This window comes from Apodemus sylvaticus, chromosome 19 (genome assembly GCF_947179515.1).
Source record: "Apodemus sylvaticus chromosome 19, mApoSyl1.1, whole genome shotgun sequence".
NCBI lineage: Eukaryota > Metazoa > Chordata > Mammalia > Rodentia > Muridae > Apodemus > Apodemus sylvaticus.
The window spans coordinates 35794129-35817976 of record NC_067490.1 but is presented as its reverse complement, the minus strand read 5'-3'; the positions used below and the strand labels follow the sequence as shown (position 1 = coordinate 35817976).

At 40.5% G+C, this 23848-nt stretch overlaps 1 protein-coding gene across 1 annotated transcript in view; it reads left to right on the top strand.

Moving 5' to 3' along the window:
* The first annotated feature begins 21521 nt into the window (after positions 1 to 21521).
* The window catches only part of Rfx6 (regulatory factor X6), a 52737-nt gene continuing 50410 nt past the window's right edge, over positions 21522 to 23848 (top strand). Inside the window, exons 1-2 of the mRNA XM_052164302.1 lie at positions 21522 to 21741; positions 21997 to 22153. Coding sequence (XP_052020262.1) covers positions 21522 to 21741; positions 21997 to 22153 — 377 coding nt within the window. The remainder of the gene's footprint in view (positions 21742 to 21996; positions 22154 to 23848) is intronic.

The window sequence follows — 23848 nt, the reverse complement described above, 5'->3', positions numbered from 1 at the left end:
CCCTCCATGTGTACTCTTTGGTTGGTGGTTTAGTCCCTGGGATCTCTGGGGGGTACTGGTTGGTACATATTATTGTTCCTCCTGCAGGACTGCAAGCCTCTTCAGCTTCTTGGGTCCTTTCTCTAGCTGCTCCATTGGGGACCCTATGCTAAGTCTGTTGGTTGGCTGTGAGCCATGGGTATTTTGATCCACCTTCCAATAAGGATCAAAGTATCCACACTTTGGTCTTCCTTCTTCAATAGATGAATTCATCTGGTCTGTGAGTTGTATCTTGGGTATTCTGAGCTTTTGGGCTGATATACACTTATCAGCGAGTGCATACAGTGTGTGTTCTTTTGTGATGAGGTTACCTCACTCAGGATGATAGTTTCTACCTCCATCCATTTGCCTAAGAATTTCATTAATTCATTGTTTTTAATAACTGAGTAGTACTCCATTGTGCAAATATACCACATTTTCTGTATCCATTCCTCTGTTGAGGGACATCTGGGTTCTTTCCAACTCCTGGCTGTTACAAATAAGGCTGCTGTGAGCATAGTGGAGCATGTGTTCTTATTACATGTTGGAGCATCTTCTGGGTATATGCACAGGAGGGGTATAGCTTTCTACTCAGGTAGTGTTATATCCAACTTTCTGAGGAACCAAAAAACTGATTTTGAGAGTGGTTTGACTAGCTTGCAATCCCACCAACAATGGAAGTGTGTTCCTCTTTCTCCATATCCTCTCCAGCATTTGCTGTCCCCTGAGTTTTTGATCTTGGCCATTCTAACTGGTGTGAGGTAGAATCTCGGGGCTGTTTTAATTTGCATTTCCCAGATGATTAAGGATGTTGAACATTGCCAGGCGGTGGTGGTACATGCTTGTAATTCCAGCACTCTGGGAGGCAGAGGCAGGCGGGTTTCTGAGTTCGAGGTCAGGTTGGTCTACAGAGTGAGTTCCAGGACAGCCAGGGCTATACAGAGAAACCCTGTCTTGAGAAAAAAAAGGATGTTGAACATTTCTTTAGGTGTTTTCCAGTCATCCAGTATTCCTTAGTTGAGAATTCTTTAGCTCTGTACCCCATTTTTAATAGGGTTATTTGGTTCTCAGGAGTCTAACTTCTTGAGTTCTTTGTATATATTGGATATTAGCCCTCTGTCGGATGTAGGATTGGTAAAGATCTTTTCCAGATCTGTTGGTTGCCTTTTTTGTCAAATTAACAGTGTCCTTTGCCTTACAGAAGCTTTGCAATTTTATGAGGTCCTATTTGTCAATTCTTGATTTAGAGCATAAGCTAATGGTGTTCTGTTTAGGAAAATTTCCCCTGTGTCCATGTGCTTCCAGGTTCTTCCCCACTTTTTCTTCTATTAGATTCAGTGTATCTGGTGTTATGTGGAGGTCCTTGATCCACTTGGACTTGGGCTTTGTACAGGAAGATAACAATGGATCAATTTGCATCCTTCTACATGTTGACTGCCAGTTGAACCAGCACAATTTGTTGAAAATGCTGTCTTTTTTCCACTGGATGGTTTTTAGCTCCTTTGTCAAAGACCAAGTGACCACAGGTGTGAGAGTTCATTTCCTGGTCTATTCCATTGATCTACCTGCCTGTCACTGTACCAATACCATGCTGTTTTTATCACTATTTCTCTGTAGTATAGCTTAAGGTCAGGGATGGTGATTTCACCAGTTCTTTTTTTTTTTCATTTTATTTATTTATTTATTTATTTTTTCACGTGCCCTTTCTTTCTTTCTTTCTTTCTTTCTTTCTTTCTTTATTTATTTATTTATTTTTATTCGATATACTTTTTATTTACATTTCAAATGATTTCCCCTTTTCTAACCCCCCCATTCCCCGAAAGTCCCGCAAGTCCCCTTCTCTCCCCCTGTCCTCCCACCCACCCCTTCCCACTTCCCCGTTCTGGTTTTGCCGAATACTGCTTCACTGAGTCTTTCCAAAACAGGGGGAAAGACTTTCCTTTCTTCTTGTACCTCATTTGATGTGTGGATTATGTTTTGGGTATTCCAGTTTTCTAGGTTAATATCCACTTATTAGTGAGTGCATACCATGATTCACCTTTTGAGTCAGGGTTACCTCACTTAGTATGATGTTCTCTAGCTCCATCCATTTGCCTAAGAATTTCATGAGTTCATTGTTTCTAACGGCTGAATAGTACTCCATTGTGTATATATACCACATTTTTTGCATCCACTCTTCTGTTGAGGGATACCTGGGTTCTTTCCAGCATCTGGCAATTATAAATAGGGCTGCTATGAACATAGTAGAGCATGTATCCTTATTACATGGTGGGGAATCCTCTGGGTATATGCCCAGGAGTGGTATAGCAGGATCTTCTGGAAGTGAGGTGCCCAGTTTTCTGAGGAACCGCCAGACTGATTTCCAGAGTGGTTGTACCAATTTGCAACCCCACCAGCAGTGGAGGAGTGTTCCTCTTTCTCCACAGCCTCTCCAACACCTGCTGTCTCCTGAATTTTTAATCTTAGCCATTCTGACTGGTATAAGGTGAAATCTCAGGGTTGTTTTGATTTGCATTTCCCTAATGACTAATGAAGTTGAGCATTTTTTAAGATGCTTCTCCGCCATCCGAAGTTCTTCAGGTGAGAATTCTTTGTTTAACTCTGTACCCCATTTTTAATAGGGTTGTTTGGTTTTCTGGAGTCTAACTTCTTGAGTTCTTTATATATATTGGATATTAGCCCTCTATCTGATGTAGGGTTAGTGAAGATCTTTTCCCAATTTGTTGGTTGACGATTTGTCCTCTTGATGGTGTCCTTTGCCTTACAGAAACTTTGTAATTTTATGAGGTCCCATTTGTCAATTCTTGATCTTAGAGCATACGCTATTGGTGCTCTGTTCAGAAACTTTCTCCCTGTACCGATGTCCTCAAGGGTCTTCCCCAGTTTCTTTTCTATTAGCTTCAGAGTGTCTGGCTTTATGTGGAGGTTCTTGATCCATTTGGATTTGAGCTTAGTACAAGGAGACAAGGATGGATCAATTCGCATTCTTCTGCATGCTGACCTCCAGTTGAACCAGCACCATTTGTTGAAAAGGCTATCTTTTTTCCATTGGATGTTTTCAGCCTCTTTGTCGAGGATCAAGTGGCCATAGGTGTTTGGGTTCATTTCTGGATCTTCAATCCTGTTCCATTGATCCTCCTGCCTGTCACTGTACCAATACCATGCAGTTTTTAACACTATTGCTCTGTAGTATTGCTTGAGGTCAGGGATACTGATTCCCCCAGAATTTCTTTTGTTGCTGAGAATAGTTTTAGCTATTCTGGGTTTTTTGTTATTCCAGATGAATTTGATAATTGCTCTTTCTAACTCTGTGAAGAATTGAGTTGGGATTTTGATGGGTATTGCATTGAATCTGTAGATTACTTTTGGAAAAATGGCCATTTTAACTATATTGATTCTACCGATCCATGAGCATGGGAGGTTTTCCCATTTTTTGAGGTCTTCTTCCATTTCCTTCTTCAGAGTCTTGAAGTTCTTGTCATACAGATCTTTCACATGTTTGGTAAGAGTCACCCCAAGATACTTTATACTGTTTGCGGCTATTGTGAAGGGTCACCAGTTCTTTTATTGTTGAGAATAGTTTTTGCTATCCTGGGTTTTTCTGTTATTCCAGATAAATTTGGAAATTGCTCTTTCTAACTCTATAAAGAATTGAGTTGGATTTTGATGGGGATTGCATTGAATCTGTAGATTGCTTTAGTTAAGATGTACATTTTTACTATATTAACCCTGTCAATCCATGAGAATGGGAAGATCTTTCCATCTTCTGAGATGTTCTTCAATTTCTTTCTTCAGAGACTTGACGTTCTTGTCATACAAATCTTTCACTTGCTTGGTTAGAGTCACACCAAGGTATTTTATATTATTTGTGACTATTGTGAAGGATGTCATTTCCCTAATTTCTTTCACAGCCTCTTTACCCTTTGAGTATAGGAAGGCTACTGATTTTGAGTTAACTTCATATCCTGCCACTTTGCTCAAGTTGTTTATCATGTTTAAGAGTTCTCTGGTGGAATTTTTGGGGTCACTTAATTATTCTATCATATCATCTGCAAATAGTGATACTTTGACTTCTTCCTTTCCAATTTGAATCCGTTTGACCTCCTTTTGTTATCTAATTGCTCTGGCTAGGACTTAGAGTACTATATTCAAGAGGTAGGGAGAAAGTGAACATCCTTGTCTACTCCCTGATTTCAGTGGACTTGATTCAAGTTTCTCTCCATTTATTTTGATGTGGGCTACTGGTTTGCTGTATATTACTTTACTATGTTTAGGTATTGGCCTTGAATTCCTGATCTTTCTAAAACTTTTATCATGAAGAGTTGTTGGATTTTGTCAAATGCTTTCTCAGCATGTAATGAAAAGTTCATGTGTTTTTTTTGAGTTTGTTTATTTAGTGGATTTCATTGATGGATTTCCATATATTGAACCATCCCTGCATCCCTGGGATGAAGCCTACTTAATCATGGTGGATGATCATTTTAATGTGTTCTTGGATTTGGTTAGCAAAAATTTTATTGAGATTTTTCCATTGATATTCATAAGGGAAATTGGTCTAAAGTTCTCTTTCATTGTTTGGTCTTTGTGTGGTTTAGCTATCAGAGTAATTGTGACTTCATAAAACAAACTGGGTACTGTTTTATCTGTTTCTATTTTGTGGAAGAGTTTGAAGAGTATTGGTATTAGGTCTTCTTTGAAGATCTGAGAGAAGTCTGCATTAAACCTATCTGGTCCTGGGCTTTTTTGGTTGGAAGACTATTATTGACTGCTTCAATTTTTTTAGGGTTTATGGGATTGTTTAGATCATTTATCTGATCCTGATTTAACTTTGGTACCTGGTATCTGACTAGAAAATTGCCCATTTCATCTAGATTTTCCAGGTTTTTGAGTGTAGACTTTTGTAGCAAGTTCTGATGATTTTTTTTATTTCCTCAATATCTGTTATTATGCTTCCGTTTTCATTTCTGATTTTACTGATTTGGATACTGTCTCTGTGCTCTTTGTTTAGTTTGGCTAAGGGTTTATCTATCTTGTTGGTTTTTTCAAAGAACCAGCTCCTGGTTTGGTTGATTCTTTGTATAGTTCTTTTTGTTTCTACGTGGTTGATTTCAGCCCTGAGTTTGATGATTTCCTGCCTTCTACTCCTCTTTTGTGTATTACTTCTCTCTTTTCTCTAGCCTTCACGTGTTCTGTTAAGTTGCTAGTGTTTGCTCTCTCCAGCTTCTTTTTGGAGGCACACAGAGCTATGAGTTTTCCTCTTAGCATTGCTTTCATTGTGCCCCATTCGTTTGGGTATGTCGTGCCTTCATTTTCATTAATTCTAAAAAGTCTTTAATTTGTTTCTTTATCTCTTCATTGACCCAGTTATCCTTGAGTAGAATGTTGTTCACTCTCCATGTGTATGTGGGCTTTCTGTTGTGTTTGTTGTTATTGAAGACCTGCCTTAGTCTGTCGTGATCTGATAGGATGCATGGGATTATTTCAATATTTCTATATCTGCTGAGGTCTGTTTTGTGACCAAGAATTTGAGGTGCTGAGAAGGTATATTCTTTTGTTTTAGGATAAAATGCTCTATAGATATCTGTTAAATCCATGTGGTTCATAACTTCTGTTTAGTTTGTGTTTCCCTGATCTGTCCATTGTGTTTCTCTGTTTAGTCTGTGTTTCCCTGATCTGTCCATTGATGAGAGTGGGGTGTTGAATTCTCCCACTATTATTCTGTGAAGTGCAATGAGTGTTTTGAGCTTTAGTAAAGTTTCTTTTATGAATGTGGTTGCCCTTACATTTGGAGCATAGATGTTCATAATTGAGAGTTCATCTTGGTAGATTTTTCCTTTGATGAGTATGAAGTGTCTTTCCTTATCTTTTTTGATTACTTTGGGTTGAAAGTCCATTTTATTTGATATTAGAATGCCTATACCAGCTTGTTTCTTGGTACCATTTGCTTGGAAAATTGTTTTCCAGCCTTTTACTCTGAGGTAGTGTTTGTCTTTGCGCCTGAGGTAGGTTTCCTGTATGCTGCCAAATGTTGGGTCCTGCTTATGTATCCAGTCTGATGGTCTATTTCTTTTTATTGGGGAATTGAGTCAATATTAAGAGATATTAAGGAGAAGTGATTGTTGCTTCCTGTTACTTTTGTTATTAGAGGTGGAGTTATGCTTGTGTGTCTCTTCTTTTTATTTTTTTAAAAGAAAATGAATTTCTTGCTTTTCTAGTGTGTAGTTTCTCTCCTTTTGTTAGTGTTTTCATTCATTATCCTTTGAAGTGCTGGATTTGTGGAAAGATATTGTATAAATTTGTTTTTGTCATGGAATACCTTGGTTTCTCCATCTATGGTAATTGAGAGTTTTGCTGGATATAATAGCCTAGGTTGGCATTTGTGTTCTCTTAGGATCTGCATGACATCTTCCCAGGCTCTCTGGCTTTCACAGTCTCTGGGGTGAAGTCTGGTGTAATTCTGATAGGTTTGCTTTTATATGTTACTTGACCTTTTTCTGTTACTGCTTTTAACATTCTTTCTTTGTTTAGTGCAGTTGGTGTTTTAATTATTATGTGACGAGAGGAATTTCTTTTCTGGTCCAATCTATTTGGAGTTCTGTAGGCTTCTTGTATGTTCATGGGCATATCTCTCTCTTTAGGTTAGGGAAGTTTTCTTGTAGAATTTTGCTGAAAACATTTACTGGCCCTTTAAGTGAGAAATCTTCACTCTCTTCTATACCTATTATCCTTAGGTTTGGTCTTCTCATTATGTCCTGAATTTCATGGATGTTTTGGGTTAGGAGCTTTTTGTGTTTTGCATTTTCTTTGACTGTTGTGTCAATGCTTTCTATGGTTTCTTCTGCATCTGTGATTCTCTCTTCTTTCTCTTGTATTCTGTTGTTGATGCTTGCATCCATGGTTCCTGACTTCTTTCCGAGGTTTTCTATGTCCAGAGTTGTTTCCCTTTGTGATTTCTTTATTGTTTCTACCTCCATTTTTAGATCCTTGATAGTTTTGTTCAATTCTTTCACCCTTTAAGGGCTTATACCCGTTTACCTGTGTTCTCCTGTATTTCTTTAAGGGAGTTATTTATGTCCTTCTTGAAGCCCTCTATCAGCATCATGATCTGCGATTTTAAATCCAAATCTTGCTTTTCTGGTATATTGGGGTATCCAGGAATTGCTTTTGTGGAAGAATTGGGTTCATATGTTGCTTTGTTGCCTTGATTTCTGTTGTTAACATTCCCACATTTGCCTTTATACATCTGGTTATCTCTGGTGTTAGTTAGTTCTGCTGTCTCTGGCTGGTGCTTGTCCCTCCTGTGGACCTGCATGCCTGTCTCAGCACACCTGGGTGACAGGTTCTCCTCTGGCATAGAGTGCTGTAACATTGCCCAGCTCGTGGGTGCAGGTTGAGCCTGGACAGGGTCTGTCCCAGCTGCTCTACCACTCTTGTGTTTCCTGTGCTCCTGCCTGTATCTGCCTGCTCAGTTGCAGGAAAGGAGATGGTGGCCTTACCTTCAAACCCAGAGTCAAACCATTCCCTGCAGAGCAGTTCTGCCCTGACAGTATCTGTGCTCAGCTGGCTGTGGTGCTGCCCAGTTCCTGTGTGCAGGTGGAGCCAGGAAGGGCCCTGTCCCAGCTGCTCTGACACTCCTGTGTTTCCTGTGCTCCTGGCTCTACCTGCCTGCTCAGTAGTACATACATGATACATTCCCCCGCCAATCTCCTTTTCTCTTAGTGTCTATAAACCCATCCATATTTATTGTGTTCCTGCTACATCTCAGGACTGCAAAAAAGTAGATGGGAGCATTGTGACCTTATTGGAGTTCGGGAACTACTTTATCGAGGAGATTGTTCGGTTTGGAAGATGATACAGCCTTCTTCAGCAAGCCCAGAGGGGTCTTCTCAGTGCAAACACTAAAGACTACCTCTGATAGCCTCTAACTTCCTTCAGGGCACAGTATTCATAAAAGGGACATGTTGCATTTGTTGCTCCGTGGATAAAATTTCGGCGATATTACAGCCTTCTAGTTAAGTCCCCGGCCCAAGAAAGCCTAACAAAATAAGAAGTGCCCACAGACTTAAAATGGTCATTTTATGATTCCAACTTTTTTTTTCAGGTAGAAAGAATGTTTATTTAAAGTGATTTTCACAAATTTCTCAAAGCATCATGATTGTTTCTGATGTCAAGCATATATTTTTCCCCACTAATTTACAGCCTGATTGAAGGTCCCCTCTTTGTTCTCCTCCCAGTCCAAGCCTCACACTCCCTCTTCTCATCCTCTCCTCCGAGATGCCCCCCCCACCCCGCTCTGATACCATCAAGTCACATCAGGACTAAGTGTATCCTCTTCCATTGAGGCCAGACAAGGCAGCCCAGTTAGGGGAAGAAGATATGATCCCAACTTTTAAGTGAAAATTCATAAATTTATTATGTGAACATACATTCATACTTACACAAATCTTCATGTTTGGGATTCTACAATGTGTCTGCTGTTGGTGCTATAAAATTACTTTTACTTTCCATAGTCTTGTAATTATCATTATACGCAGAACAGAGTCAAATCAGAGGCCACCCTTATGTGACCCTCACACTATTAAAATCCTTACTTTACTTCATCACTTCCTGGATCAGTGACTGCAGTTTCCGTTATTTTATGTTCTTCCTCAATCCTCTCCTTTGTAGCACTAAGTGAGTACTGAAGGCTGCTGGCAATCCATCGACTACTTAATGGAAACTCGTCATATGATAATTTTCCGTTAGCGTAATTTTTCTCATATGATCAACCAGTAAATCAGATAATGGCCTTGATGATTATACCTACTATCTCTGAAGGGAAGAGTTAGCTGTTCCATCTCTTATGTGTCCCTTCAAGCTTAATTCATAGTTATAAACAGATAAATACATTTATAATGTGACTAAGTTGTAAATTAATACTTCTAATAGCTAAGCTTTACAACTGAAGATTTTATTTATTAACTTTATAAACTAAATATTATTTTACATTTATTTCAAGTTCATTAATCGGTTTAATTTATTGTGGTTTTATACCTATTTTTAGGTTGCCCTGCTTGTCAGTGATCTGGTTTTGGAAATCTGCACAAAGAGAAATTATAAACAGATCAATATAAAAGATATAATCATATGAAACTATTTGCTTCCTGTGTTAATATGTTATAATAGTTTTTCTTGTGTTATGAACACCATTTAATTTTTTTAAGATGACATGTGATATTCAATGTTCCATATTGTCTGGTTCATCATGCAACATTTTAAAATTGTAATATATCTAATCAATACTGAAATGTACATTGTTAAAATTTAACAAAGCTTGAATTATAAATGGAAACCCACAGTTTTAGTACTGCATCATTTAGGAAACTGAGTAATTGGCCTTTTCCTTGAAGATTAATCACAGTAGTTTATCTTATAAGCATCTATGACAATGCTATCATTTTCATCTCTGTTTCTAATTGGTAGCTCTTCTTATTTTAGCTTAGAATGCTTATTTACCTGATTTATTTTTTAAGACACAGCTTACATATTGCATATGCAGCAAACAACCATCACATAAAATAATTAAAAGTAGATTCTATCACTTTTATATATTTTATACCTATCACTATCACACTGTTAAAATTTTACTATATACTGTCATAGATAATTAACAGAAAGTAAAATAAAGGTAGATTATATAATAATTATTAAATTACTGATCTCACAAATATCAACTAAAATAGACTAAGAAGTATTTTCTACGTGTCATGTTCTACATGAAATGTTCAGTTTAATAGCTCACTAGTTATCCTTGAAAATGGAGACAAGTAGCTGGAGAGTGTCGCAGTAACTTCCTGTCATCAGCCTACATGTTAGATTAGGAATGCAAAACTCGCATGCAGGCAATATTGGCAGCATGCTGCAGGGAGTATGCTAGCAGAGAAATTGTTGAGTGTGCCTTGGGAATTTTCTTTTCTTTTATCTTTATAAGTAAAATTTTATTTGTATTAATGACTTTTTTCATGAATTATTTTTTATTCCATATATTTTTAATTTACATTTTAAATGATTTCCCCTTTTCTGGCCCCCCACTCCCCAAAAGTCACATAAGCCCCCTTCCCTCCCCTTGTTCTCCCATCCACTCCTTCCCACTTCCCTGTTCTGGTTTTGCCCTATACTGCTTCACTGAGTCTTTCTAGAACCAGGGGCCACTCCTCTGTTCTTCTTGGACATCATTAGATGTGTGGATTATGTTTTGGGTATTCCAATTTTCTAGGCTAATATCCACTTTTTAGTGAGTGCATACCGTGATTGATCTTTTGAGACTGGGTTACCTCACTTAGTATGATGTTTTCCAGATCCATCCATTTGTCTAAGAATTTCATGAATTCATTGTTTCTAATGGCTGAATAGTACTCCATTTTATATATATATATATATATATATATATATATATATATATATATATATATATATATACCACATTTTTTGTATCCATTCTTCCGTTGAGGGATACCTGGGTTCTTTCCAGTTTCTGGCTACTACAAATATGGCTGCTATGAACATAGTGGCGCATGTATCTTTTTCAATATGTGTTTCCTCCCTTGTCAGGAAGTCTCTGGTATGCTAGCCTCTATGATGCTTATTTCAGAGTGCTGGGTGCAGCATATGGTCATATAGATGATTGGTGTGAAAGACTAGGATCACAAAGAAGAAAACTGATCACCAATCCACACTAGCCCTACTCTGCCCTTCTAAATAAGCACAATGTCAGTGTTCAGTTGCAGTCTGACTGAGTGCATTATTTACAAGGTCTCTACATTTCCACACTATGGCTTAGATTATGACACATTCTCATCCCCCACATTTTGTTTAAAACAAACTTTCCTGAGCTGGAGAGGAGGCTCAGTGGTTAAATTCCTGCCTATTCTTTCCTAAGACTCAGGTTCTATCCTCCCCTCCACACCTACGTGGCTCAGACCCACCAGTAACTCCAGTCCAGGGGATCTGTTGCCCTCTTCTGATCTCTGTGAGCACTGCATGCAGATGGTTCAAAGATTTGCATGCAGACAAAACACCCATTCACATGAGTGTAAGGCGGAATCTCAGAGTCATTTTGATTTGCATCCCCCCATAACTACGAAAACTGGACATTTTAAAAATGTTTCTCAGCCATTAGAGATTCCTCTGTTAAGAATTCTTTTTAGCCCTGTACTCCATTTTTAAGTTGGATTATTTGCATTGTTGGTGTCTAACTTCTTGAGTTCTCTATATATTTTGAATGTAAGCCTTCTGCCAGATGTAGGGATGGTGAAGATCTTGTCTCAATCTGTAGGCTGCCATTTTGTCCTATTGACAGTGTACTTTGCATCACAGAAGCTTTTCAACTTCACAAGGTCCTATTTATTAGTTGTTGAACTTAGTGCCTGGGCTAAGGGTGTTCTGTTTCAGAAGTTGTTTCCTGTACTCATGAGTTCAAGGCTATACCCCCTACTTTCTTCTCCATAGATTTAATGTATCTGATTTTACATAGGCCCCACATAGATTTGTAAAAGAAGCAAGATACTTTTACCTGGAGCTAAGAGATAGTACAGATTAAAGAAAAAAAAAAAACATTGTTAAGACTGACAGTAGGAAACATGGGTGAAGATACTCAAGGGATTTGGATATTTTTCAGGGCTTCCATTTTATTAGGTTCAATAAGAGGGGGGCTGGTTGCTAAGTGATGTAATTTGAATGGTTGTCTACTTCGATTGATAGATGTACTTTTTCACAATACATCTGATTTTAAGCATATACATGCCCACTTTGCATAGGCATAAGATGGTAAATGAGTGATTCTCCCTTAAATGTTGCTTGAAGACACAGTTCGCCTTGCGATGCACAAAACTACTTCAGGTCAGAATGAATCTTCTACTCTTCATTCCCAGCAATGTGCAGTGTCTAAATTTGATCATTACTAAGAGTGTGGACATGTATACCAGTGCTGTTTGCAGAGGGGTGTGTATGCATAATATGTAAAGGTTAAAAAACCACCTAAGCTGCCAAGTGCACATTATAAGGCATATGCGTGTGTGTGTGTGTGTGTGTGTGTGTGTTTGCATAACATCAAACCAAGTGAGTCTCAAAGGCACTAAATTATCTTCTAGGTTTGCCCACCTCACGACTGATGGCTCATATTTTAAGAACCAAGAATGGATCTCTTCAACCTTTATACATGTTCTATTCACATGAAATAGTAATTCTTACTTGGTCAGAATGTAGCAGATTCATATGCTATTTCTTTATAATATAGCCTTCCTTTTTAAAAAAAGTAGTTTTCTTTGAAAAAAAATTTTTATTGTTTCTTTGTGGGTTTCACATTATGTATACCAGTACCACTCATCTCCCTGTCCTTTCACATCTGCCTTTTACCCTTGCAACCTCCCCCCAAATAAAACATACACACACAGAGAGACACATATACACATACACACACAGCAGCAGCAACAACAACAACAACAACAATAAGAAAGCATAGAAACATCTCATTGTGGATGCTGTAGCATGCCACAGTATGTCCCACAGTATATCCTCTGTCTGTATTTCTTCACTTGCAATGAGTCCATTGCAACGAGTCATTGGTTCAGTTCAAGATCTCTGGCTTCTGTGACACCATCAATACTGGATCCTGACTGGGACTCCTCTTGGTGATCCTGTTGCTGCCCTGTGCCATGGACATCCTGCAGCTTTGGAACAGTGGGACTGGCCCTTTTACTTATCTCGACTGTTTGGGGTAGGCCAATTCAGAGCCCTGGAGCTGGGCCTGGGCAGTAGCTGAACTAGTCAGCTTGCTGGCTCTCCCTTGTCTACACCACCAGGGTTCTCCAGTGCTGCTCTGGCTAAGCCTCCCAATGCAGACATCTGCAGAAGGTGAGGTCAGCTCACCCCCACCCATTCCTCCAGGGTGCTGCCCAGTCAAGGCGAGAGACCTGTTCTCCCAAGTGCTGCAGCCTGTCATGGTGGGCTAGCTCTTCTGCTCTCATACACTTTTGACTGGTGAGGTGCAGAACCTACTCTCTGGTCTCCTGAGTGCTACAGCCAGTGAAGGGACAGGGCTAGCTTTCTGGATTGCATGACCCAGGGCCAGGTTTCCATTGGATACTGTAGGTGGTGGTACTGGGGACATATCATTTTCAGAACCATGCCACCTCAAGCCAGACTAGTAGCAAGTGCTGGGGCCATCTCTCCTGTACTCTTACTCTTGGGGGCCAGCTCACCTGTATCCCACTCCACCATGGCCAGACCTTCTGTGCTGCTCAGATATGTGCAGGGGTCACTCTCCCAGTGTGCAGCAGCCTGCCTTCAAGGGACAGGGCCAATTCACCCTCCCTTATGTCCCTGGGGTCAACTTTCCTGACCACCTCAGTTGGTGAGGGATAAAGGGATGAGAACACATCTTCTCCTCCTCTTGCCCATGCCATGCCACAGCAGAAGAGCAGTCAGGTCAGCTCTCCTACATTCATGTCCTTGGGGTCAAGTCACCATTACTCTTACTCCCAGGGACAGCTCCACGATGCTGCCTGGGTGAAGCATAGAGCCTGTTCTCCCTATTGCTTCATAGTGCTGGTGAGAGTTGTGGACAGTTTTCCAGAACCCCATATCCAATGAGGGAGAGAACCAGTCATTCACAGCCCCTCCCTGGATATCTATGTGGTACCCAGCACTGTCCCCACCAGGGGCATCCCCATGTTCTCTGGTGGTAACATAAGCTATGGACATCGACACTGACCCCTGAAGCTGTGCAGACACAGAACCGGACCTGACTCTCAGCAGTAGCTCTGGCTAGGACCTCACCATAGTCCCAGGGAGCAGGGCTGGCCACTCACAACAGGCTACTCCTCTCTACCATGGAGGTCCAGTTCCATCTCTCTTCATAACGTTTAAGCCGCCCTACTCTTTCTTTCCAATCTGACAGTCACATACTCTCACATTGTGGTGACTCCAGCTGCAGACTGGCCACAGGCCTGGTGGACCTCTGGGTGACATCCACCATCTGTGTGGCTTGGTGGCAAGCAGATGTCTTTAGCCTGCCGATGTTGTGTGCTAGTAGGCAGGTCTGTGAGTGGCATGGTGGTCCTCAGGTATTTATCTTCCCCCTCTTGCTCTGTGCTGCCTGGATATGATATGATTTGATTTGATTTTTATGAGTCCTAGACATAAGAAGGATTTGGCCACTAAGCCAGGCATCAAGCTAGGATGTGAACAAAGGTCTGTCATCTGCTTTGCCCCTAGAAAGTAGTTCTCTTATTGAGACAAAATTCCTGAGTTTAACCATTTTAAGGTGAACAATTATATAGTTTCTTAATGTGCCAGCATTATCCCACCATCACCACAATGTAAACCATTGAAGAGTAACTCCTAATGTCTCCCCACTTCTTGTCCTGACAGTAACATTGATTTATTTTTTTTGTCTGTATGGATTTGCTTGCTCTGATTATTTCCTATGAATATAAAAATATGTTGATTTTGCTTAAAGTCTTGGAGAGAACAGGAATTCAAGGCCCATACCTAAACATAGTAAAAGCAATATACAGCAAACCGGTAGCCAGCATCAAACTAAATGGAGAGAAACTTGAAGCAATCCCACTGAAATCAGGGACCAGACAAGGCTGCCCCCTTTCTCCTTATCTTTTCAATATTGTACTTGAGGTACTAGCTCGGGCAATTCGACAACATAAGGAGGTCAAAGGGATACAAATTGGAAAGGAGGAAGTCAAACTATCATTATTTGCAGACGACATGATAGTCTACCTAAGTGACCCAAAAAACTCCACTAGAGAGCTCCTACAGCTGATAAACAACTTCAGCAAAGTGGCAGGTTATAAAATCAACTCAAGCAAATCAGTGGCCTTCCTATACTCAAAGGATAAGCAGGCTGAGAAAGAAATTAGGGAAATGACCCCCTTCACAATAGCCACAAACAGTATAAAGTATCTTGGGGTGACTCTTACCAAACATGCGAAAGATCTGTATGACAAGAACTTCAAGACTCTGAAGAAGGAAATGGAAGAAGACCTCAAAAAATGGGAAAACCTCTCATGCTCATGGATCGGTAGAATCAATATAGTTAAAATGGCCATTTTGCCTAAAGCACTATACAGATTCAATGCAATACCCATCAAAATCCCAACTCAATTCTTCACAGAGTTAGAAAGAACAATTATCAAATTCATCTGGAACAACAAAAAACCCAGGATAGCTAAAACTATTCTCAGCAACAAAAGAAAATCTGGGGGAATCAGTATCCCTGACCTCAAGCAATACTACAGAGCAATAGTGTTAAAAACTGCATGGTATTGGTACAGTGACAGGCAGGAGGATCAATGGAACAGGATTGAAGATCCAGAAATGAACCCACACACCTATGGCCACTTGATCCTCGACAAAGAGGCTGAAAACATCCAATGGAAAAAAGATAGCCTTTTCAACAAATGGTGCTGGTTCAACTGGAGGTCAGCATGCAGAAGAATGCGAATTGATCCATTGAGCTTGTCTCCTTGTACTAAGCTCAAATCCAAATGGATCAAGGACCTCCACATAAAGCCAGACACTCTGAAGCTAATAGAAAAGAAACTGGGGAAGACCCTTGAGGACATCGGTACAGGGAGAAAGTTTCTGAACAGAACACCAATAGCGTATGCTCTAAGAGCAAGAATTGACAAATGGGACCTCATAAGGTTACAGAGTTTCTGTAAGGCAAAGGACACCATCAAGAGGACAGATCGGCAACCAACAAATTGGGAAAAGATCTTCACCAATCCTACATCAGATAGAGGGCTAATATCCAATATATATAAAGAACTCAAGAAGTTAGACTCCAGAAAACCGAACAACCCTATTAAAAAATGGGGTACAGAGTTAAGCAAAGAATTCTCACCTGAAGAACTTCGGATGGCGGAGAAGCATCTTAAAAAATGCTCAACTTCATTAGTCATTAGGGAAATGCAAATCAAAACAACCCTAAGATTTCATCTTACACCAGTCAGAATGGCTAAGATTAAAAATTCAGGAGACAGCAGGTGTTGGAGAGGGTGCGGAGAAAGAGGAACACTCCTCCACTGCTGGTGGGGTTGCAAATTGGTACAACCACTCTGGAAATCAGTCTGGCGGTTCCTCCGAAAACTGGGCACCTCACTTCCAGAAGATCCTGCTATACCACTCCTGGGCATATACCCAGAGGATTCCCCACCATGTAATAAGGATACATGCTCTACTATGTTCATAGCAGTCCTATTTATAATTGCCAGATGCTGGAAAGAACCCAGGTATCCCTCAACAGAAGAGTGGATGCAAAAAATGTGGTATATCTACACAATGGAGTACTATTCAGCCATTAGAAACAATGAATTCATGAAATTCTTAGGCAAATGGATGGAGCTAGAGAACATCATACTAAGTGAGGTAACCCAGACTCAAAAGGTGAATCATGGTATGCACTCACTAATAAGTGGTTATTAACCTAGAAAACTGGAATACCCAAAACATAATCCACACATCAAATGAGATACAAGAAGAAAGGAGGAGTGGTCCCTGGTTCTGGAAAGACTCAGTGAAACAGTATTTGGCAAAACCAGAACGGGGAACTGGGAAGGGGTGGGAGGGAGGACAGGGGAAGAGAAGGGGGCTTACGGGACTTTCGGGGAGTGGGGGGGGGGCTAGAAAAGGGGAAATCATTTGAAATGTAAATAAATTATATCGAATATAAAAAAAAAGGAAAAAATGTTGATTTATGTAAATGATATGTAAATTATTTCAGTTTGCACAATGCTCTTAAAGATCACATATAACTAAACCATATATGAGTACTTCATTTTTTATAATTGAATACTACTCCATTGGGTGCCTGTGGGACCGTGAAAGACGGTCAACCCAGTAGAGATTAATCTACGAGGGATGGAAGGTCTGTTTGCCCATGCTCCCAGACACTTGGCTCTTGACACCAGGAGGCCCTCAACTCCATAATTCTGTGGCCATCAGTCATGTAGGGCCACGCCCCAAGCCCTTAGTATTCTGGCTGGACTCCACTCCCACATTACCTGGCTACAGCCAAGTTTGCTCCGCCCACTATAAAATGGGCGGTTTGCCCCTCCCCTCTCTCTTACTCTCTCTTGCTCTCTTGTTCATCTCTTGTCCCCTACTCCCCCTCTCTCCTCATTCTCTTCCCCTCTCTCCTCATGGCTAAGACCGGCTTGTACTTCTCTACCTTCCCTCGCTCACTCTGCTCTTCTACAGTAAAGCTTGAAAACCACAGATTGCCTCCCTGCATATCCAGCCACCAGACTGCCTGCAGGCGCAGGAACCTGCCCAGCACGCCTTTCCCCCAGCCCCTTTCTCCTTGGCCCCAGAGCCCAGCAAGCTGCCCCCACCAGTTCTCAGCTCTGCTGCAGTATCCAGCATGCTGTGATGCCCTAGAACTAGAACCTGTTGTCCCTGGCCTCTGTGGGGCCTATGGGCTCCGTCCCCACCCCTGTGGATTGCGGCGGCCTGTGGCTTCTCATAGCCAGACAGCTACCTGGCAGCGTGGGAGCCCATGACAGTCTCCAGTGTCTGCCTTGCCAGAGCTGGTGAATTCTGGTGAGACACTATCCCTGCCCCCCCCCCCTTTACCCACATCCTGCACACTGTAGGTGTCATATCAAATTTCTTTTTTTTCTGTTTCACAGAATTTTACATTAATTTATATATTTCTTTATCTCAGTGTCAACCTATACTTAATATGTAATGATAATGAAGTAAAATATCCTCTTTAGTGATTGTTTATATATATATATATTTTTATTGGTTATTTTATTTATTTACATTTCAAATGTTATCCCCCTTCCTGGTGGTGTCCCCTCCATAAATCTCCTATTCCATCCTCCCTCCTCCTACTTCCATGAGGGAGCTCCTCCACCCACCTGTCCACTCCTGCCTCACCTTCCTAGCATTCCCCTCTGTTGGGGCATCGAGTCTCCACAGGACAAAGGGCCTACCCTCCCATTGATGCCAGATAAGACCATTCCTTGCCTCACAGGCAGCCATGTATCCCTCCATGTGTACTTGTTGGTTGGTAGTTTAGTCTCTGTTATCTAACAACTGATAAGGCATTGATAGTTGATCACCATTTGGAGTACTTTCTATAATGCCACAGTGAACATTTTTACTTGAGTTTCCATTTGCTTGAGCAGAATGAGAATCTGAGAATGAAATTCCTGGACCATTGTGTTCAACGTTTTTTCATCTCTTTTGTCTTTCTACCAGCAGTGGAGGATAATTCCAATTACTTCACAAACTCACCAATAATTATTTTCTGTGTTTTGCATTTCTGATTGTAGCAGCCCCTCATGGTTTAGAGTGGTACCTCATTATGGGTTTGGTCTGCATTCTCTTCATTTGAGCGGTGTTCAACATCTCTTTCCAGCATTGTTATCTATATATACGTATGTTAAATACCTGCTTAAACAGTTCACTCATTTGTAGAACAGTTTTGAAATGTTTCTTAGTTCTCTGAGAATTTCATACAATGTATTTTGATCATATTAACCCCCTCCCGTACGTGCTTCTCCTTCTTACTCATGCAACTTTGTATCCTCTTCTTTCCCTCATTGTAAAAATAAGGCTAATTTGATTGTGGAGCCATAAAGGGTTTCTTGTATTATGGATATTATAACCTCATGGGATGATTTTCAAATATTTTCCCATCATGTACACTTATTTGTCTACCTGGTAGTCTTCAGATGTATGTATTGTGAAGGATTTCGATTGGTCCCCTTTTTATTATTTATTTATTTACTTACTTATTTATTTATTTTAGATGCCTCTATCTCATTGTTTTTAAGAAGCCTGGGCCAAATCCAAAGCCAGGGAGATGCATGCTAAGGTCTCCAAGAGTGTGCATTTGCAGATATTATTCTCAGATCTTTAGTCTAACTTGATCTTTGTATATTGCATGAAGTAGGGATCTACATTCACTCTTGTATAATGATTCAGCAATGCTAATTGAAAAGGTTTTATTTTTTCATTGGATAATCTTTCTGCCCTTGTCAAAAACAAAAAACTGTGGGTTTTCCAGAGGAACAGAACCTATAGCATACACACTGTTATAAGGTTCATTGGATTAACATACATAATTATATGCAGAAATAGATCCACCATGGCCAGCGGTAGGCTGGGAACCAGGGAAACAAGTATTGGTTCAGTTCTAGAAGTTGGAAACCCCAGGAAAAAGAGGGTAGTGGCACTCTGAAGCTGCAGACCTGGAATTCTGCTAGAGGGGCATGGTGCAGGTTCATGTTCAAAGGCTGGCAGAGTTATGGACTCTATGGACAAGTGTCCCTGCAAGAAATGTAATGGATAAAGAATGATTGGGTATATGCTAGCCTGTATGCTGAGTAGCCCCGTGCATGTATAACCCACTTTCTGGTTATGAGATGAAATGTCGGGGTATTGGATGGCTTGGGTTTAGTCTCTTTTAACTGTTTTATTTATTTATTTATTTATTTATTTATTTTGAGAACCAAATGAAAGACAGAGGAGATACCAGTACATAAAATAAAGGAGGGCAGGCTCTCTTTGGTTCCAGGATTGATACCACCTACAGTTTCAAGTAACACTGGGGATCATAAAACACATCTCCATGGAAATGAGGACTACTGAAATCACAAAGACGCTCATAAAGAAGGATGGCAGGCTTGATCCTGTAGAGTAGGATGGCATCAATTCTTCAAACTTCGGAGGCAATTTACTATTGAAGCCAACCTTGTCTAGGGATTTTTAATATTGGAGGATTATTAATCACTGATTTAATACCTTTACTTTCACATGACTATTTATGGTTCCTAATTCTGAAGAGAAGCACAAAAAAAAAAAAAACCCTCAATGGTGTTTTATAAGAGAAACAGTTTATTTTAAAAATACAGCCAAAAATTTGTTTAGGGCCTTGCAAGATATTAGTTTTCATTGATCAGTTCAATTGGAAAATTGCCCAATATTCACTTAGTGCCTATGTGACTCACATACACAAACACAGCTCCTGGATATCAAGTAAGAAATTCTAGTCATTTTCTGAACATTTTCCTCGCTGTTACGTGATGTGAGTGGATCACAAAGTGGACTTCCACAGAATACCCCCGAGTGTGTCTCTGTAAAGGCAGCACATTGTAAACTTGAGCACTAAAGCAGAAAGCCCTACACACGAAGCAGGCTGGGAGGCTTTCAGACAGGGTAGAGAAAACTAAAGATCCTAGGTGGAGAACATTGAGTGTGTTGTGACCGCCCATGTCCAGCCACCAGAGGAAGCAGGTGAGATTAGCTTCCAGAAAAGTGATGCCTTTTCCAGCATGTGCTGCTGTAAACCGGAAGCAGCTACACTTCGAGGACCCTTTGAGCCGCCCTGGGAAAGACTGCTTTCTGCTGGATTGCTCCTGTAAATGTCCCTTTAGTCATCTGCCACTCATTTTGCTTTCTCTGTGTGATTTCGATTTAACGTTATTTCATGCTAAACTCAAAGGTGATATCCCTTTCTAATCCCCCCAAAGAAGATACAGGGTTGCCTGCGAGGAAGCAATGGAAACCCGGGCAGGATCCCTCCTTTTCCTGGAGGGCTTGTTTGTCAAAAGGACAGAGAACAGAATAAGAAAAACAGGAAGTCAGCCAGGCAGTAGGATCCCAGCTCTCCACCCAGCACCCTTCTTTATAGAAAGCCCAACTTACTTTGAAACAAACACGTTTTGTCATTTGGGAGTGAGATATTATTAAATTTCAGCAAATACTTCTGTTCCGCTGCTGGGCACGAAATGAGGAATTGTTAGGGATGCACATGCGACTATGACTGGGATCTATCTTTTCCTCCAATCTCTATAGTTTAGAAGGGTGTGAGGCCCAAGTACCCAAAATACTGAGCACTGTCTCTGTCTTCCAGCCACTGAAAAGGGTGCTCCTCTATCTTTGCTGTATTCTGGGAATGCATCTGACCCAAGCTGTGCCAAGACTGCCTAAGTGTACCCCGGGTTTCATTCCCTTCTATCCTATAATACTCAAGTCAGGGCTGATCTGGCAGGGGCCTTGATTAAGTCTCCTGAGAATCCATAGGGACAGTTGAAGTTGCTTGTCCCACTAGAGAGAAGAGTTAAGCTTTATAGGATCCTTAAGGAAGTTTTCAGTAGAGAAGTGGTCCTGAGTCTAGAACAAGGCAAGAGAGAACAAACGAAGGGGAAAGTGCTTCGTGTGACTGACAGCCAATGTGGAAGTGAACTGGGAGCAAGCTTCTCTCCAGACCTAGACACTTGGAAAGAAGGCAGTGTGGCCCCCGCCCTCCTCCACCCCTGCCATCTGTGCGGTACCGTTCACCCTGTCCCCTCTCCGCCATCGCCATGGGGGCTCTGGAGCCTGCCCAGAGGCCACAGGTTCTCCAGCCCCGCCCCGCCCTGCCCCGCCCCGGGGCTCTGGGCTCTACACCGAGCTCTGTCTAGCCAGGGGGTGCCGAGGTCCCGGCCGTGGGAAGGATGGCTAAGGTACGGGAACTGGAGGAAGCCTTCGTGCAGGAGCAGCCTTCGCCCCAACTTCCCTCCGAGATCGCGGAGGAGTGCTGCGCGCAGCTGCTTGGCAAGGGCTTGCTGGTCTATCCTGAGGACAGTGCTTACCTGGTGGCCCGAGCAGCGGCGGGCTCTCCGAGCAGCGAGGAGAAAGGCGGAGATCCCGGGCTGCAGGTGGGAGTTAAATCAGGTGAGTGCTCCACTCTCCCCGCTGCAGTGCTGAGTCCTAAGGGTGTCCAACAATAAAAAAAGAAACACTCTGAATACACATAAAGTAAGGTGCTCTGTCGGAACCATTTTATTTCACCAGGAACACTGTTAACTCGGAGGGTTTTGCTCAACTCCTGCCTTGCTCCTCCTTGAGCGCAAAGCAAGGTAGGTGTGGAGGTCACTGGACTGATCGCATGTTCTCTTGTTCTTTGTCACTCCTTAAACTCGCCCTCAGAAATGCATTTAAACAATGGCAAGTTTTCTTCAGAAGAAGAGGATGCAGACACTCAGGAGAACAAGACCAAAGCAGCGGACCCACAGCTCTCTCAGAAAAAGAGCATCACGCAGATTATGAAGGACAAGAAGAAGCAGACTCAGCTCACCCTGCAGTGGTAAGCTGACCCTGTCACCTGCACAGGCTGACATCCACCAGCCCTTGTCTCTAGGACCCTGGCTTTCCCCAACTTGCATCTCCTTAAAACTTCCGCAAGTTTAAAAGACCCACGACAAATGCATCTATTATCTTAAACTCCCTATGCGCACAGAGACCTATTCTGACCCTGATGAAAAACGGGATATATTCTTGACTAAAACCACAGGCTCTTCACATGTAAGCTGTGATGAATATTTCTGTGTTTGCTTAGCATCAAATATATATTTTTTGATATTTTTATGCTTTTGAGATATGATCCTTGAGAACAACAAAAATGGAACTCTGCAGGTACTGTGTCAGTCAGAAAACAGATGGATTGAGTTAGAAGTACAAGATGGAAAAACATCACTCAAGCTGTCGTAATGCAATAATTGTCGGTTTTTACAGCATATCACATACATGATTTACTACAATAAAACATCACAAATTAACTTTTTGCCCCAAATCTTTTAACACTGAGAAATTATCAGTAGGTCGTCTATGTTTGAAATGTGTTTTATTAATACTTGCTACAAAAGGAAGAGATATCTAAATAAGTATATGTCATTCATAATCCTTGCATAATGTGAAGCATTAGGGGGACAAATTTTTCTCCAAGTCCAACTAATAAATAAAGGCAACTTCTTTATTGGTTAGTTTATCTATTTATCTATCTATCTATCTATCTATCTATCTATCTATCTATCTATCTACCTACCTATCTACCTATCATCTATCAATCAATCTCTATCATTTATTATTACTACAGAATAGAAAAATATTATCTATAAATGCTTGCAAACTTTATTTTTGTTTATTTAAACATTAAGTTCTAATTTTTATAGCATAAAGTTCTAAAAGTATATGCCTGAACCCTTTCAATGTCAGAAACAGAAAAAAATATGCCTGTAAAGTTTTATCTTAACTGATAAAGTTTGGTGTCATGATAACTAGTTGAAAATACCCCAAAACTGTAAATAATTGAGAGATTATTTGGAATATTTAGGAAACAACTACTGTCATCAGGATAATTGGAAAAATGTTTAATTTTGAATTTATTTTAAAAGATTTTAAATGATCACTCTTAGTTTTTCAGTTTAAATTGATTAATTGGAAACAATCTTGAATTTGTCAAAATTCATACTGTACACATGTCTAGCTTAACTTAGTGTTTTGAAGCGAAAACAATAAATATAAAAACAACTGCCCAAATAAATGAACTGTGGGTATTATATTTCTACCTTTGAACTGAAAATTTTAAATAGCTGATTCTTTCTCATAAGATTGTTCATTTTTAAAGATTATAGAGCACATTTTCCCAATCTTCTGAAGTAAATGAATGTTACACATTAAAAAAAAAAACCCAGGTTCCTTGAATTTTGAGAAATATGCAAGACTGTAGAATTGTGGTTGGGGTGTTAAAAAAATTAGAATGAAAATCAAAGTAAAAAATATGACATTAATTTCAGCTTTTATTGTCAGTTAGCTATTCAATTTTAGGTAGGTAAATTTATTTATTTTGAAATACTATATCCTAGTTGGTTTGGATCTTTTTAATTAAAAAAATAATTTAGTGTCTGAATCTCATGAGAGGTCCCCTAACTTTTATTTTCTGTGCATTAAGAGTATGTATCTAAAGTCTTAAAGGCGTTCCCTAGTTTTATTCTGAATAATA